This window comes from Thamnophis sirtalis, unplaced genomic scaffold (assembly GCF_051295495.1).
Source record: "Thamnophis sirtalis isolate CommonGarterSnake01/CBP01778 unplaced genomic scaffold, rThaSir2_p1.2 scaffold_15, whole genome shotgun sequence".
NCBI lineage: Eukaryota > Metazoa > Chordata > Lepidosauria > Squamata > Natricidae > Thamnophis > Thamnophis sirtalis.
Genome location: NW_028261395.1, coordinates 43,857,302 through 43,869,704, shown reverse-complemented (window position 1 = coordinate 43,869,704; position 12,403 = coordinate 43,857,302). Strand labels below are relative to the sequence as shown.

Sequence of the window (12,403 nt, the reverse complement as noted above, 5' to 3'; positions counted from 1 at the left end):
AAATAAACACCATCTGCAGTATTTACATCCCTTGACACAAAGCCACAATAAATATTACATAAGCAGCACAAGGAACGGCTCTTGATTCTGGCCATTTTTTTTTTTCCGTTCTCACATCTGGCTGTTTAATTTGGTCACCTCTCAAAAATCATTGAATCTGGCTTGGTACAATTTTGGACCAGAGGAAAAGGGAGGGGGGGGAGGAAATCTTCCTCACAGCCAGAAAAGCCTTCGTAGTCAAAAGTTTGATGAAAATTTGTCCTCCTCCACTCATATCGGATGCCGCTAAAAAGAATCACTTGGATAAATTTTAATTGATACGATCAGTTTATGTGGCTTTCTAAAAACTTCCTTTGCAGTTCTTGCTTCTCAAAGCAAGATACGGGGGAGTAAATGAGCCATGGTAGCGCAGTGGTTAGAGTGTAGTACTGCAGGCTATTTCTGCTGACTGATGGCTGCCTGCAATTTGGCAGTTCGAATCTCGCCAGGCTCAAGGTTGACTCAGCCTTCCATCCTTCCGAGGTCAGTAAATTGAGGACCAAGATTGTTGGGGGCAAGAGACTGACTCTGTAAACTACTGTGAAGCAGAAGTGCTATGTCTATTTTCCTCCCTCCCTCCCTCCCTCCCTCTCTCCCTCCCTCCCTCCCTCCCTCCCTCCTTCCTTCCTTCCTTCCTTCCTTCCTTCCTTCCTTCCTTCCTTCCTTCCTTCTTTCCCAGTAGTTAGAATGCAGGATTGCAGGCTAACTCTGCTGACTGCCAGGAGTTCAATCCTAACCGGCTCAAGGTTGACTCAGCCTTTCATCCTTCCAAGATCAATAAAATGATTGTTGGGGGCAAGAGGCTGACTCTGTAAACCACTTGTAGAGGACTGTAAAAGCACTGTAAAGTGATATATAAGTCTAAGTGCTATTGCTAAAAACAACATGCAAGAAAAACAATAAAAGGATCCTTTGAAAGCAAAAGAAAAGCTGCTTTCCTCCAAAACAACTATTTTCCATAATAAGCACTGGCCTTGGTAATGTGTAATAGCCAGTTATGTCCACAGGGTGGCAGTCTTTGCTATTCCAATAATTAAAGCAAGGGTAACAAAGCAGTCCTTGATTTAGAACATCTCCCTGGTGACCTGATCAAAATTCGAATGCTTGGCAACTCTTATTTATGACAGCCACAAAGTTCTGGGGTGATTAATCATCTTTTGCAAGCAAAATCAACGGGGACGCCAGATTACCAAACCGTGTTACCAACAGCTGCATTGATTCACTTAACAACTGTGGCAAGAAAGATTGTAAAATGGGGCAAAACTGATTAAATTACTCTCATTTATGCACAGAAATTTGGGCTCAGTTGTGATCGTCGTAGATCGAGAACTTCCTGTGTTGGAATTCCCGGAAGAATTGTTTTTAGAAATAGCCACTGGAGGGCACTCTAATGCCATTAGCTATATAGATGGTCTTATTAGCCCCTTTGAGGCTGCTATGCCCAAAATAGCCACCAGAGGGCACTCTAATGCCATTAGCTATATAGATGGTCTTATTAGCCCCTTTCAGGCTTCTATGCCCAAAATAGCCACCGGAGGGCACTCTAATGCCATTAGCTATATAGATGGTCTTATTAGCCCCTTTGAGGCTGCTATGCCCAAAATAGCCACCGGAGGGTACTCTAATGCCATTAGCGATATAGATGATCTTATTAGCCCCTTTGAGGCTGCTATGCCCAAAATAGCCACCGGAGGGCACTCTAATGCCATTAGCTATATAGATGGTCTTATTAGCCCCTTTGAGGCTGCTATGCCCAAAATAGCCACCGGAGGGCACTCTAATGCCATTAGCTATATAGATGGTCTTATCAGCCCCTTTGAGGCTACTATGCCCAAAATAGCCACCGGAGGGCACTCTAATGCCATTAGCTATATAGATGGTCTTATTAGCCCCTTTGAGGCTGCTATGCCCAAAATAGCCACCGGAGGGCACTCTAATGCCATATAGATGGTCTTATCAGCCCCTTTGAGGCTGCTATGCCCAAAATAGCCACCGGAGGGCACTCTAATGTCATTAGCTATAGATGGCCTTATTAGCCCTTCAGGCTGCTATGCCCAAATAGCCACCAGAGGGCACTGTTTCCTGGTTAGTCTTTTTCAGGCTGCTATGCCCAAAATAGCCACCGGAGGGCACTCCAATGCCATTAGCTATAGATGGCCTTATTAGCCCTTCAGGCTGCTATGCCCAAATAGCCACCAGAGGGCACTGTTTCCTGGTTAGTCTTTTTCAGGCTGGAATGCCCAAAATAGCCACCGGAGGGCACTCTAATGCCATTAGCTATATAGATGGTCTTATCAGCCCCTTTCAGGCTTCTATGCCCAAAATAGCCACCGGAGGGCACTCTAATGCCATTAGCTATATAGATGGTCTTATTAGCCCCTTTCAGGCTTCTATGCCCAAAATAGCCACCGGAGGGCACTCTAATGCCATTAGCTATATAGATGGTCTTATTAGCCCCTTTGAGGCTGCTATGCCCAAAATAGCCACCGGAGGGCACTCTATTGCCATTAGCTATATAGATGGTCTTATTTGCCCCTTTCAGGCTGCTATGCCCAAAATAGCCACCGGAGGGCACTCTAATGCCATTAGCTATATAGATGGTCTTATCAGCCCCTTTGAGGCTTCTATCCCCAAAATAGCCACCGGAGGGCACTCTAATGCCATTAGCTATATAGATGGCCTTATTAGCCCTTCAGGCTGCTATGCCCAAATAGCCACCAGAGGGCACTGTTTCCTGGTTAGTCTTTTTCAGGCTGGAATGCCCCAAATCGCCACCAGAGGGCATTATTTGCATGCCCTGTTCTGGACATGGTCTTTGTAGTTGCTTTCAGGCTGTTATGTATAAAATAGCCACCAGAGGGCATTATTTGCATGCCCTGTGCTGTATGTTCTTTGTAGTCAGTTTAAAGCATACTATACCAAAACAGCCCTTGGAGGGCACCCTTTGCATACCCTGTGTTGTAGATGATCTTAGTACTCCCTTTCAGGCCACTATGCCCAAAATAACGACAGGAGGGCACCATGTGAATGCCCTCTGCTATTGATGGTCTTTGTAGTCCCTTTCAGGCTGTTATGTATAAAATAACCACCAGAGGGCATCCTTTGCGTGCCCTGTGCAGTAGATGTCTTTTTAGTCTGTTTCAGGCTGGCATGCCCCAAATAGCCACCATAGGGAACCCTTTGCACACCCTGTGTTATCAAGTGTCTTTGTAGTCCTTTTCAGTCAGCTACACCCAAAATGGCCACTGGAGGGCACTGTTTCTATATTCTGTGTTATCTTGATAGCCCCTTTCAGGCCTTTATGCCCAAAATAACCAGCAGAGGGCATCATTTGCATTTTGTTGTGGTACAAACTTATTAGCCTCTTTCAGGCCGCTGAACCACAGGAGGGCACCCTTTCCATGCTTTGTCTTAGTACTCCCTCTCAGGTCACACTAAAACAACTGCAGTAATCCACTTAACCACCATTTCAAAAAATGGTCATTAAAATGGAGCAAAATTCCCATCTCGCTTAGTAACAGAAATTTCAAATCTTAAATTGAAGACTACCTGTAGTCCCTCTTAGGCTGCCCTGCCCAAAGTCATCACTGGAGGGCACTCTCTTTTTTATGCCTTGCAAGAATTATTAACCTTTTGCCCTACTCTGGTTTCACTTTCTGTCTCTGGAACAACTGACCTGTTTCCTTGAACACAAAATAATGATGCAATTGGGGGTGATCACAATTTAAAGTTGGGCTAAGCAACCAACTTGCTACAACAGGGGAGCTGGTGGGTTTGACCCACCCCCACCCCCCCGGCCTTCCTGCCCCAGAATAATCACAATGCCCTTCTTGCCCTTCATCGTTGTTTGGCCTGAAATTCCTAGAGATCACGCCCTCTGCATGATCTGGATTGCTCTTCTCCGCTTTGTGAAACTCAGTTAAGTCCAATAATGAATTACCGGCCATTCCCATCCAGCCCAAGGGGCCTTCCTTTCTGACATCTTCGGCTTCTTGAACGGTGGGTTGAGGGTACGCTGCTCCTGACCCAGGAGGCAATCTGAATAGTATCAAACCTGGAGCGTTGGTTTCACTCTTATTAGGGTTTCCCGGCCAAGCCAATTTTTCATCTTTTCATTGGAATTATGCCTTGGGCTCCCTTTTCCTTCCCACTCGGATGTCCACCGAGCCTCGCAGGGGGATTTCTAAGACTGATTTCTATGTTCTGGGATTGTCTTCCCACCTATCTAGAGGGCTGTCACAAAGAAGAGGGGGGTCAAGCTATTCTTCACAGCAGCTGAAGGCAGGATAAGAAGCCACGGGGTGGAAACTAAACACGGAGAGAAGCAACCTGGAGAAATTTCCTGAGAGGGAGTGAAAGTTGTGCATGCTTCCAACACTGGAGTCTTTTAAGAAGAGACTGGACAGCCATTGGTCTGAAATGGTATACAGGTTCTCCTGCTTGAGCAGAGGTTTGGACTAGAAATCCTCCAAGATCTCTTCCAATTCTGTGATCCTGTTAACTAGCCCACCGATTTGGCCCCCTCCATTAAGAGCCCCTCATTGCGAGACTCAAATCATTTGTGTTAAAATATTCATAACTGGGAGAGGCATGGGAACAAGGTCAGCCAATGAAGAGGCATGGCAACTAAGTCAGTCAATGGGAGCTTAAAAAGATAGGAGTCTGTGCAGAGAATTGAAACAGAGACTTAAACAGTCTGCTGCTCTGAGAAGTAAACTAGCAGCCTGTCTGGGTTTGTCTGCTGAAATGGAACTAACTGCTTGTGTTTCTCTCCTGTAGCTCTCCTGCCTTGTGTTTACTTGGAAGAACCAGCTGTTGGTATTGTACATTTCCTATTCTTATGTATATAAAGAAGTGAATGAATCCTGCTGCATCAGTTACCCATGTGTGCGCTTTCTGGATTTGAATTTATGCAACAAACTCTGACGATTTGTGGGTAAGGAAGAAATGCTACCAGCCCATAGAAAAAGGCTTGTGCAGATGTGTTGTATTTTTTGCCAGCAAACATTCACGACTTCATGTTAAAGGACATTCTCTCTCTCTCTCTCTCTCTCTCTCTCACACACACACATACGCACGCACGCACGCACGCACACGCATACATGCACACCCATCCCTTTCTCCATCAGGGCTTCCTTGGCCCATAAGATACCTTTTCCGTTCGCCTTTCCGACATCCAGGCTGTGCGGCATCAACTTTGCTCTGGGCTGGCTCCTCCCTGCTGGGAGGGCGGAGCCAGATCCAGACCCCGCCTTTTAAAGTGCAAGAAGATTGCTTTTCCACGGGACGGAAGGAAACATGCTCTTTCGGGAAGATTGCTCCTCTTTTTGACACTGGAGAAAGCTAGGAAGGAAAAGCTCTTAACCCACATCTCCCAGCCCAAGTCTTTGCAAGTCCAGATCTTCTCTCTTTGTCCGCTCTGGACTCGCCCAACCAAAGCAAAATTCGAACCCAGAGGAGGGAGGGGCAAGACAGCGGTGGGGGTGGGGGGGTTGGGGTGGCAAAGCCAGAGCCAGTCCTCAAACGAAGATCGGGATCCTCTCGCGGATGGTCTGTCGGCAGATGGGACAGACGTTCAAGGACACGCCACACTCTTGGCACGACCCGTGTCCACACTGGTAGATCACTCTGATCTGGCTGTCGATACAGATGGGGCAGGTGATCCGTTCCTCCATCTGCCGATAGCGGCTCTGTAGATCCTCCATGAGCTTCTGTTGGTTGGTGACCTCGGGGCCCGACCCACCGTCGACTTCGGAGTTGTCTGTGGTCGGGAGAGGAGAGGGAGAGACATGAGATGGGGAAGGTGGTGGGAGAAAGGATGGACGGACACACACACACACACACACGCATGTGTCCCTTTTCTAAGTGTCTTTTCGCTCCATGTGAATTTCCCAGCTGGCAGGTCAGGCTAAGATGTGTGACATGTTTTAAGTTAAAGGTTCCCTTCGCACCTGTGTGCTAGTCATTCCTGGCTCTAGGGGGCGGTGCTCATCTCCGTTTCAAAGCCAGCACTGTCCGAAGATGTCTCAGTGGTCATGTGACTGGCATGACTCAACTCCTGAAGGCGCATGGAACGCTGTTCCCTTCCCACCAAAAGTGGTCCCTATTTTTTCTACTTGCATTTTTTACGTGCTTTCGAACTGCTAGGTTGAGAGAAGCTGGGACAAGTCACGAGCGCTCGCTCCGTTATGCAACACTAGGGATTCGAACTGTCGACCTTTCTGATTGACAAGCTCAGCGTCTTAGCGACTGAGCCATCGTGTCCCTGTGACATGTGTTGCTTGGAACTAAAGACAAGCACGGAATCCCCCATATTTTACTCATAAATCCTGACTTTGGGGGAGCTTTTTCGGTCTTAACTGTGGTTTATCTCTCATCTGTTCCTGGATGAGTAAAGCAATTGTGGCTTACCAAAATAAGAAAACCAGCAATAGATGTATGCCTTGATGTTTCCCGTTGACCAAAATGCAGCCCCCAAGGAAAACTGGAGGAGGATGAGGGCGAAGGGAAAGGAAGGAGAATTCGGTCTCACCTTTCTGGAGGCCGATTGTCATAACTGGAGGTTCCCAATGCTCTGCCTGTATTCTACACCTGTTGGCTAAAGGGAAACCCCCCCCCCAAAGGTATCAAGCAATGGTGCTCACCTTGCTTCAACTTTTTTGTAATGGTGACTTGGCATTTGATGCATTTCTTCATTCTTCTGGAACATTCTGTTGGCGGGAGGAGAAATTGAGAAGAGGGGAAAAGATTGGAAGAAGAGAAGTGGTTTTTAGGCAGGATTTCCAACGAATTTTCATTCTTTACTTTTGGGCAAGGATGTCAAACACAAGGCCCGTGGGCCAGATCCAGCCTGCAATGTGGTTGGATCTGGCCTGTGGGGCCATACTGGAAAATGAAAGGAGACCGCCACATTGCTTTGGCCTGGTCTGTTGTGGCCCGCAGGCAGCCAGTGGAGCTGGCAGCAGAGTCGGTCGGTGAGGAGGCTGGGGAGGAACATGGGCCAGTCCTGGAGGCTGGGGAAGGCGCTGATGAGGGCTCTGCGTTGGAGGCAGAGAGGGAGCTAGACAGCAGCGAGGCAGAGGAACAGCGGGAGCTTGCTCCCAGTGTGCGCATGCGCAAAGCTGCCGGAAGACAAGAACAACTAAGAAAACAGGGTCGACATGGGAATAAAGCCACACCTTGGAAGTGATTGGCCCCTCCCATAGGAAACAAAAGAGGAGCGAATGGGGAGGGGGCTTTTGCAGGAAACAGTTTGTTCCTTCGGTCGTGTTGTCGATAGTTGAAAGTTCTGTTTGTGACTATAAGAGACTCTGTGCCAAGTGTTGCCTTGCCCTGCCTTTGGAAACAAGTTATCTGGCTGCTCTCCCAGCGAGATAAGGTTCGTGTTGATAAATATTCCTTGGAAAGACTGTTTGCTAAAGCCTTGCTGACTGTGAACGAAAGGAATTTGTGCTTTTTAAGGCCGCCTGGGTCCTTAAACGGTCTACCCCATGGGAAGAGGAAACTTCAGGCCAGGGTGGCTTCGGCCCAGTCTACCCAGTGCAAAGCAGAGTGGCTGGCCATGCCCAACCAGTTGGCCACATCCACCCACTCGCTCCCCCCCCCCCACCAGGTCAACCACAGCCCTGATGCGGCCCTCAATTAAATTGAGTTTGACACCCCTATGTTAGGGGGGGGGGAAGGAAATAAGAAAAAGAGGTTTCAGTTACAGAATACGGGCGTTCAACGCAGCAATACCTTCACACACGATGCTGTGTTGGCAGGGGAAGAAGAGGACCAGCAGCGCTAGTTCCGAGCAAACCAAGCACTCCGAAGGGGCAACCGCTTTTGGCACGCTGAGGTTCGTCATGGTGTTGGGGGTGGTGTGGACTCTTCTCAGGCTGCTGGTCATGGTGGAGCTCTCAAAGGAGTCCTGCTGCTCTCTGGGGACAGAAAGAGGCCATGTGAGATTAGGCCTGGTCCGGGGGTAGAGTGGTGCGGTGGCCTAGAGGTGCAGCTCTCGCCTCACAATCAGGAGGCTGTGAGTTTGATCCTAGGTAGAGGCAGATCTTTCTCTCTCTGGGCATGATGAGAATATATCTGCTGAACAAAAACTCCCCACTGGCGTCAGGAAGGGCATCTGGCCATGAAAACCCTCTGCCAGCTCCATTCAGTTGCTCAGACTCCGCCCCGCAAGAGATGATGGGGTCGTTAAAAGATGAGGATGCCCTGGTCAGGGGTGGCTGCAATTTAGCAGAATCCAACATCTTTTTGACAGCTAACCCCCTCATCTTGATGAGAGGGGGAAACCATAAGGGCCATTTGCAGCGCCACAGAAGGGCCCAAATTTTGAAAGGGGGGAGCCATGTCGAGGGATGCAGAAGGGGTGCAACCTCATGCAAACTTAAGTCTCAAATTTTTGCAGTGAATATTAAACCATTTCTGAGCTCGGAATGGATCCCTTATCTCCAGCAACGAAGAACATCTCAAGGGAGGAAGCCAAGAGCAGAAGTCGGGACCGACCCTCACCTGTATTTCTGGGAGAAGTTCTGGATTAGGTGTGCAATGCTGCCGTCCGAGGCCAGGTCAAGCGGGGACTTGCCCCGGTGATTGGCATAGTTGACGTCGGCCCCTTGCTGGGCCAGGTAGCAGGCGAGGGCCGTTCCCACGTTCAGTTTGGTTTTGCCAAGGAAACCGGAGGCCTGGAGCTGCGGGAGGATGGAGACAGGAAGAACTATGGGCGCCAAAGAAATTGGGACAAGAGAATCATCAAGGGCAAAGGAGGAGGAAGCTGTGAAAAGAGGGACTTGGAGAAGGGATTGCAGAGATAGGATGAAGAGTTGGGGTGGGGGATTCAGATTAACTCAGCCTCCATTTCACTTCTTGAGCTGGCCTACCTCGAAGGGGCTGTGTTTTCAGAAGAAAATGATACTTGGGTAAAACTTTTTATTATCTTCGAAGTGCCACTAAAAACTTTATATAGGTCGTCCCTCAAATTACAACCATTCATTTTACTCTTCCAAGTTACAACTGTTCTGAAAAAAGGGACTTGTGTCCCTTTTTCACACTTAATGACCATTACAGCATGTCCAGGGACAAGCTGGGGTACGTGGGAAATAGCTCCTATTTATGACCGTTGCAGTATCCCAGGGTTATGCGATCCCCTTTTGCGACCTTCTGGCAAGTGAAGTCCAGGGGGAAGCCCGATTCACTTAACAACCCGGTTACTAACTGAACAACTGCAGTGATTCCCTTAAGAACGGCGGCTCAAGAAAGGCTGCAAAATATGGCCAAATTCACTTAACGACTATCTTGCTTGACAGCAACAATTCCGGGCTCAATTGTAGTGAGGATGAGCTGCGGTGGCGTGGTGGTTAGAGTACAGTACTACTTCCGCTGACTGCCAGCTGCCTGACATTTAGGAGTTCGAATCTCACTGGCGCAAGGTTGACTCGGCCTTCCATCCTTCCGAGGTCAGTAAAATGAGGACCCAGATTGTTGGGGGCAAGAGGCTGACTCTGTAAACCACTTAGAGAGGCCTGTAAAACACTGTGAAGTGGAATATGTCTAAGGGCTATTGCTATTATCTGTTCTCCACATAATGAGCCCAGAAGTGGATGGGAACGGAAGACGTTTCAGGGGGAAATCTAGAACTCACAACCCTCATCTTAAAACACAAACTGAAGCCGTTGTCTTGGTAAACCCCTTGATGGATTTGTCCCAGCAAAGGAGCCCTAAAGCCTGAACCCCGCTTTCACCAGCCCTGCGTTCGAGCCCTGCCCCCACCCTCACCTTGGAGAAGAGGCTGTCTTCCTGGTCCGACTGCTCATCGACCAGGACGGACACCAGGTGCTCCCTCTCCAAAATGATATGCATGGCGGTGTCGCCGTCCTCGTCTTCGGAATTGACATCGGCGCCTTCTTTCACCAACAGCTGCACCATCTCCACGTGGCCCTGGGTGACGGCTAAGTGCAGGGGCGTCTGGTTGCGGTTGTTCCTGAGGTTCACATCGCAGCGGCCCTGAGGGACGAGGGAAGGACCCACCACCTTTTAATTCCATAAAATGGGGGCCCCTTTTTTGCCAGCGGGAAGTTTTAATCTTGGGGAGAGGCGGACGTTTATTTCCTCCTAAAGCAGGGCTCCCCAATCTTGACAACTTTTAAGACTTGTGGACTTCAACTCCCAGAATAATCCCTTGTGGGGTGGAGTCTGGGCAACCGAATGGAGCTAGCAGAGTATTTAATGGCCGGATGCCTTTCGGTCGCCATTGCGGAGTTTTGTTCAGCAGATATATCCTCATTGTGCCCCGAGGCTGAGGAACTCTGGGAGTTGAAGTCCACAAGTCTTAAAGTTGCCAAAGTTAGGAGACCCCTGTTCTAAAGGGCTCTGACTGATCCTTTTCTACAGTAGGACTGGCTTTTGTACAGGGAGTCCTCGGTTTACAACCATTGGCTCAGCGACTATTTGAAATTACAACGGTGCTGAAGAGACGGAGGACCTGTGCCCAAGGTGACAAGCCCTCCTCCGTGATCGTGCAATTGAAGTTCACGCACTTGGCAGGCCATCCAAACTTATAACTGCCCACTTAAGCCACCACCACGTCATATGATCAAAATTCTGAGGTCAGTTGTGGTCATAAGTCAAGGACTACATAGTGTTTTTTTTTTCCAGGAAAATGGAAGAGCCTTTCTTCCTTCCACTGATAAAATATTGAGCCAAGCCAAAAAAAAAAAGCATTAATCTTGCCTTGATAGCAATGTTGCCTCAAGAGCCTGGCCTTAACCTAAACAGAGCAGGCCTGGTTGGGAGACCACTAAGAGATCACAGGCTTCTAAACAGACCTTAAAAATAGCTGCTTTGGGCAGACATCCTCCCCAAACATAGAAAGCTTCCAGGCTCTCCTCACCCCCCATAGTTTCTCTCTCTATTCACCTCTTTGATTAAAATCTCTGCCACCTCCTTGTGATTGTTGAGGGCAGCCAGATGCAGAGCGGTGAAGCCGTCGTCCTTTTTGACGTCCACCAACTGCCGAGCCCTTGCCAGGATTTTCTTGATCGCTCTGACGGGAGGAGAGAAAAGAGGACAGGAACGGGAGTGGAAAAAAGGAAAAAAGACATGGAAGAAAAGAAGTAAAAATTGTGCATTTAGGGTAAAGGTTTCCCTTGCATGCATGTGCTGGTTGTTCCTGACTCTAGGGGGCAGTGCTCATCTCCGTTTCAAAGCCAAAGAGCCAGCGCTGTCCGAAGACGTCTCCGTGGTCATGTGGCCGGCATGACTCAACTCCCGAAGGCGCACGGAATGCTGTTCCCTTCCCACCAAAGGTGGTTCCTATTTTTCTACTTGCATTTTTTACGTGCTTTCGAACTGCTAGGTTGGCAGAAGCTGAGACAAGTCACGGGAGCTCCCTCCGTTATGCAGTGCTAGGGATTCGAACCGCCGAACTTTCTGATCAACGAGGTCAGCATCTTGGCCATTTAAATGAGGCATGCAAGTCTTAGATGGCGACTTCTTGAAAGAAGCAGCACCTTCTTTTCAGATTTCACAACCAGCCCCTTCCAAGCCGCCTCCCTCCCCGCCCCCCCCCCCCAACCTCTCTCTGCTCCTTGCATAATTCTCTTGGCAGGCCCAATGATCCCTTCTCTCCCCTTTCAAAACAATTTGATGCTTTTGCCGACATTTCTCTGGCGGGCAGCCTTGCCGGGGATCTTAAAGCCCGCCTGCCCCTCACATGTCCTGGAAGTCAATTCCGATTACATTGTGCTTGAGTCATCCTCTGGCTTACAGCTTGTTCCCTTTCAGGGCTGCGTGGTGCAACAGGTTGAAGCCCTGTTGATTCTGGATGGTAAAATCGATGCCGGGGACCTCGGTGAGGGCTTCGATGATGCACTTGAAGTCGGCAGTGATGGCGTAATGAAGAGGGGTGTCTCCCGAAGAACCCTGAAGGGACAGAGAAGGCGTCAACGGAGCCAAACGGGGGTCCAATTCTCAATGTACATTTACGATTTTACGTTGCTGCTAGAGCTGAACCCAAAAGCTAAAACAATTTTTTTTTAAAAATCTGGATGGGAGACCACTCAGAGATACACAAGGGCTTCTGAGCTGTGGGATCCCCCACCAAACGGGAAGACTCACCAGCAAATTCACGTTGCAGTTGTTTTCGCACAAGGCTTTCACCACCTCCGTGAAGCCGTGGTTGACAGAAACGTACAAGGCCGTACACCTGGCGGTGTTCAAAATATTCGGGTTGGCCCCTTTGCTGACAAGGAGCCGGGCCACGTCCGCCTGATTCCTGGTTTGCACAAGGGAGGGGAGGAGAAATAGAAATTAGAAATAGAAATAAAATACTTCTCCTGCTACGTTCGTTTCTTTGGTTTCTTTAAAGGTG

General features: G+C 48.9%; 1 protein-coding gene across 1 annotated transcript in view; it reads right to left on the bottom strand.

Moving 5' to 3' along the window:
• Window positions 1-5,006: 5,006 nt before the first annotated feature.
• The window catches only part of MIB2 (MIB E3 ubiquitin protein ligase 2), a 30,584-nt gene continuing 23,187 nt past the window's right edge, over window positions 5,007-12,403 (bottom strand). Inside the window, exons 14-21 of the mRNA XM_087702629.1 lie at window positions 12,151-12,307; window positions 11,801-11,955; window positions 10,951-11,077; window positions 9,811-10,038; window positions 8,548-8,726; window positions 7,777-7,961; window positions 6,684-6,749; window positions 5,007-5,800 (exon numbers count right to left, since the gene is read on the bottom strand). Coding sequence (XP_087558755.1) covers window positions 5,559-5,800; window positions 6,684-6,749; window positions 7,777-7,961; window positions 8,548-8,726; window positions 9,811-10,038; window positions 10,951-11,077; window positions 11,801-11,955; window positions 12,151-12,307 — 1,339 coding nt within the window. The 3' untranslated portion in view covers window positions 5,007-5,558. The remainder of the gene's footprint in view (window positions 5,801-6,683; window positions 6,750-7,776; window positions 7,962-8,547; window positions 8,727-9,810; window positions 10,039-10,950; window positions 11,078-11,800; window positions 11,956-12,150; window positions 12,308-12,403) is intronic.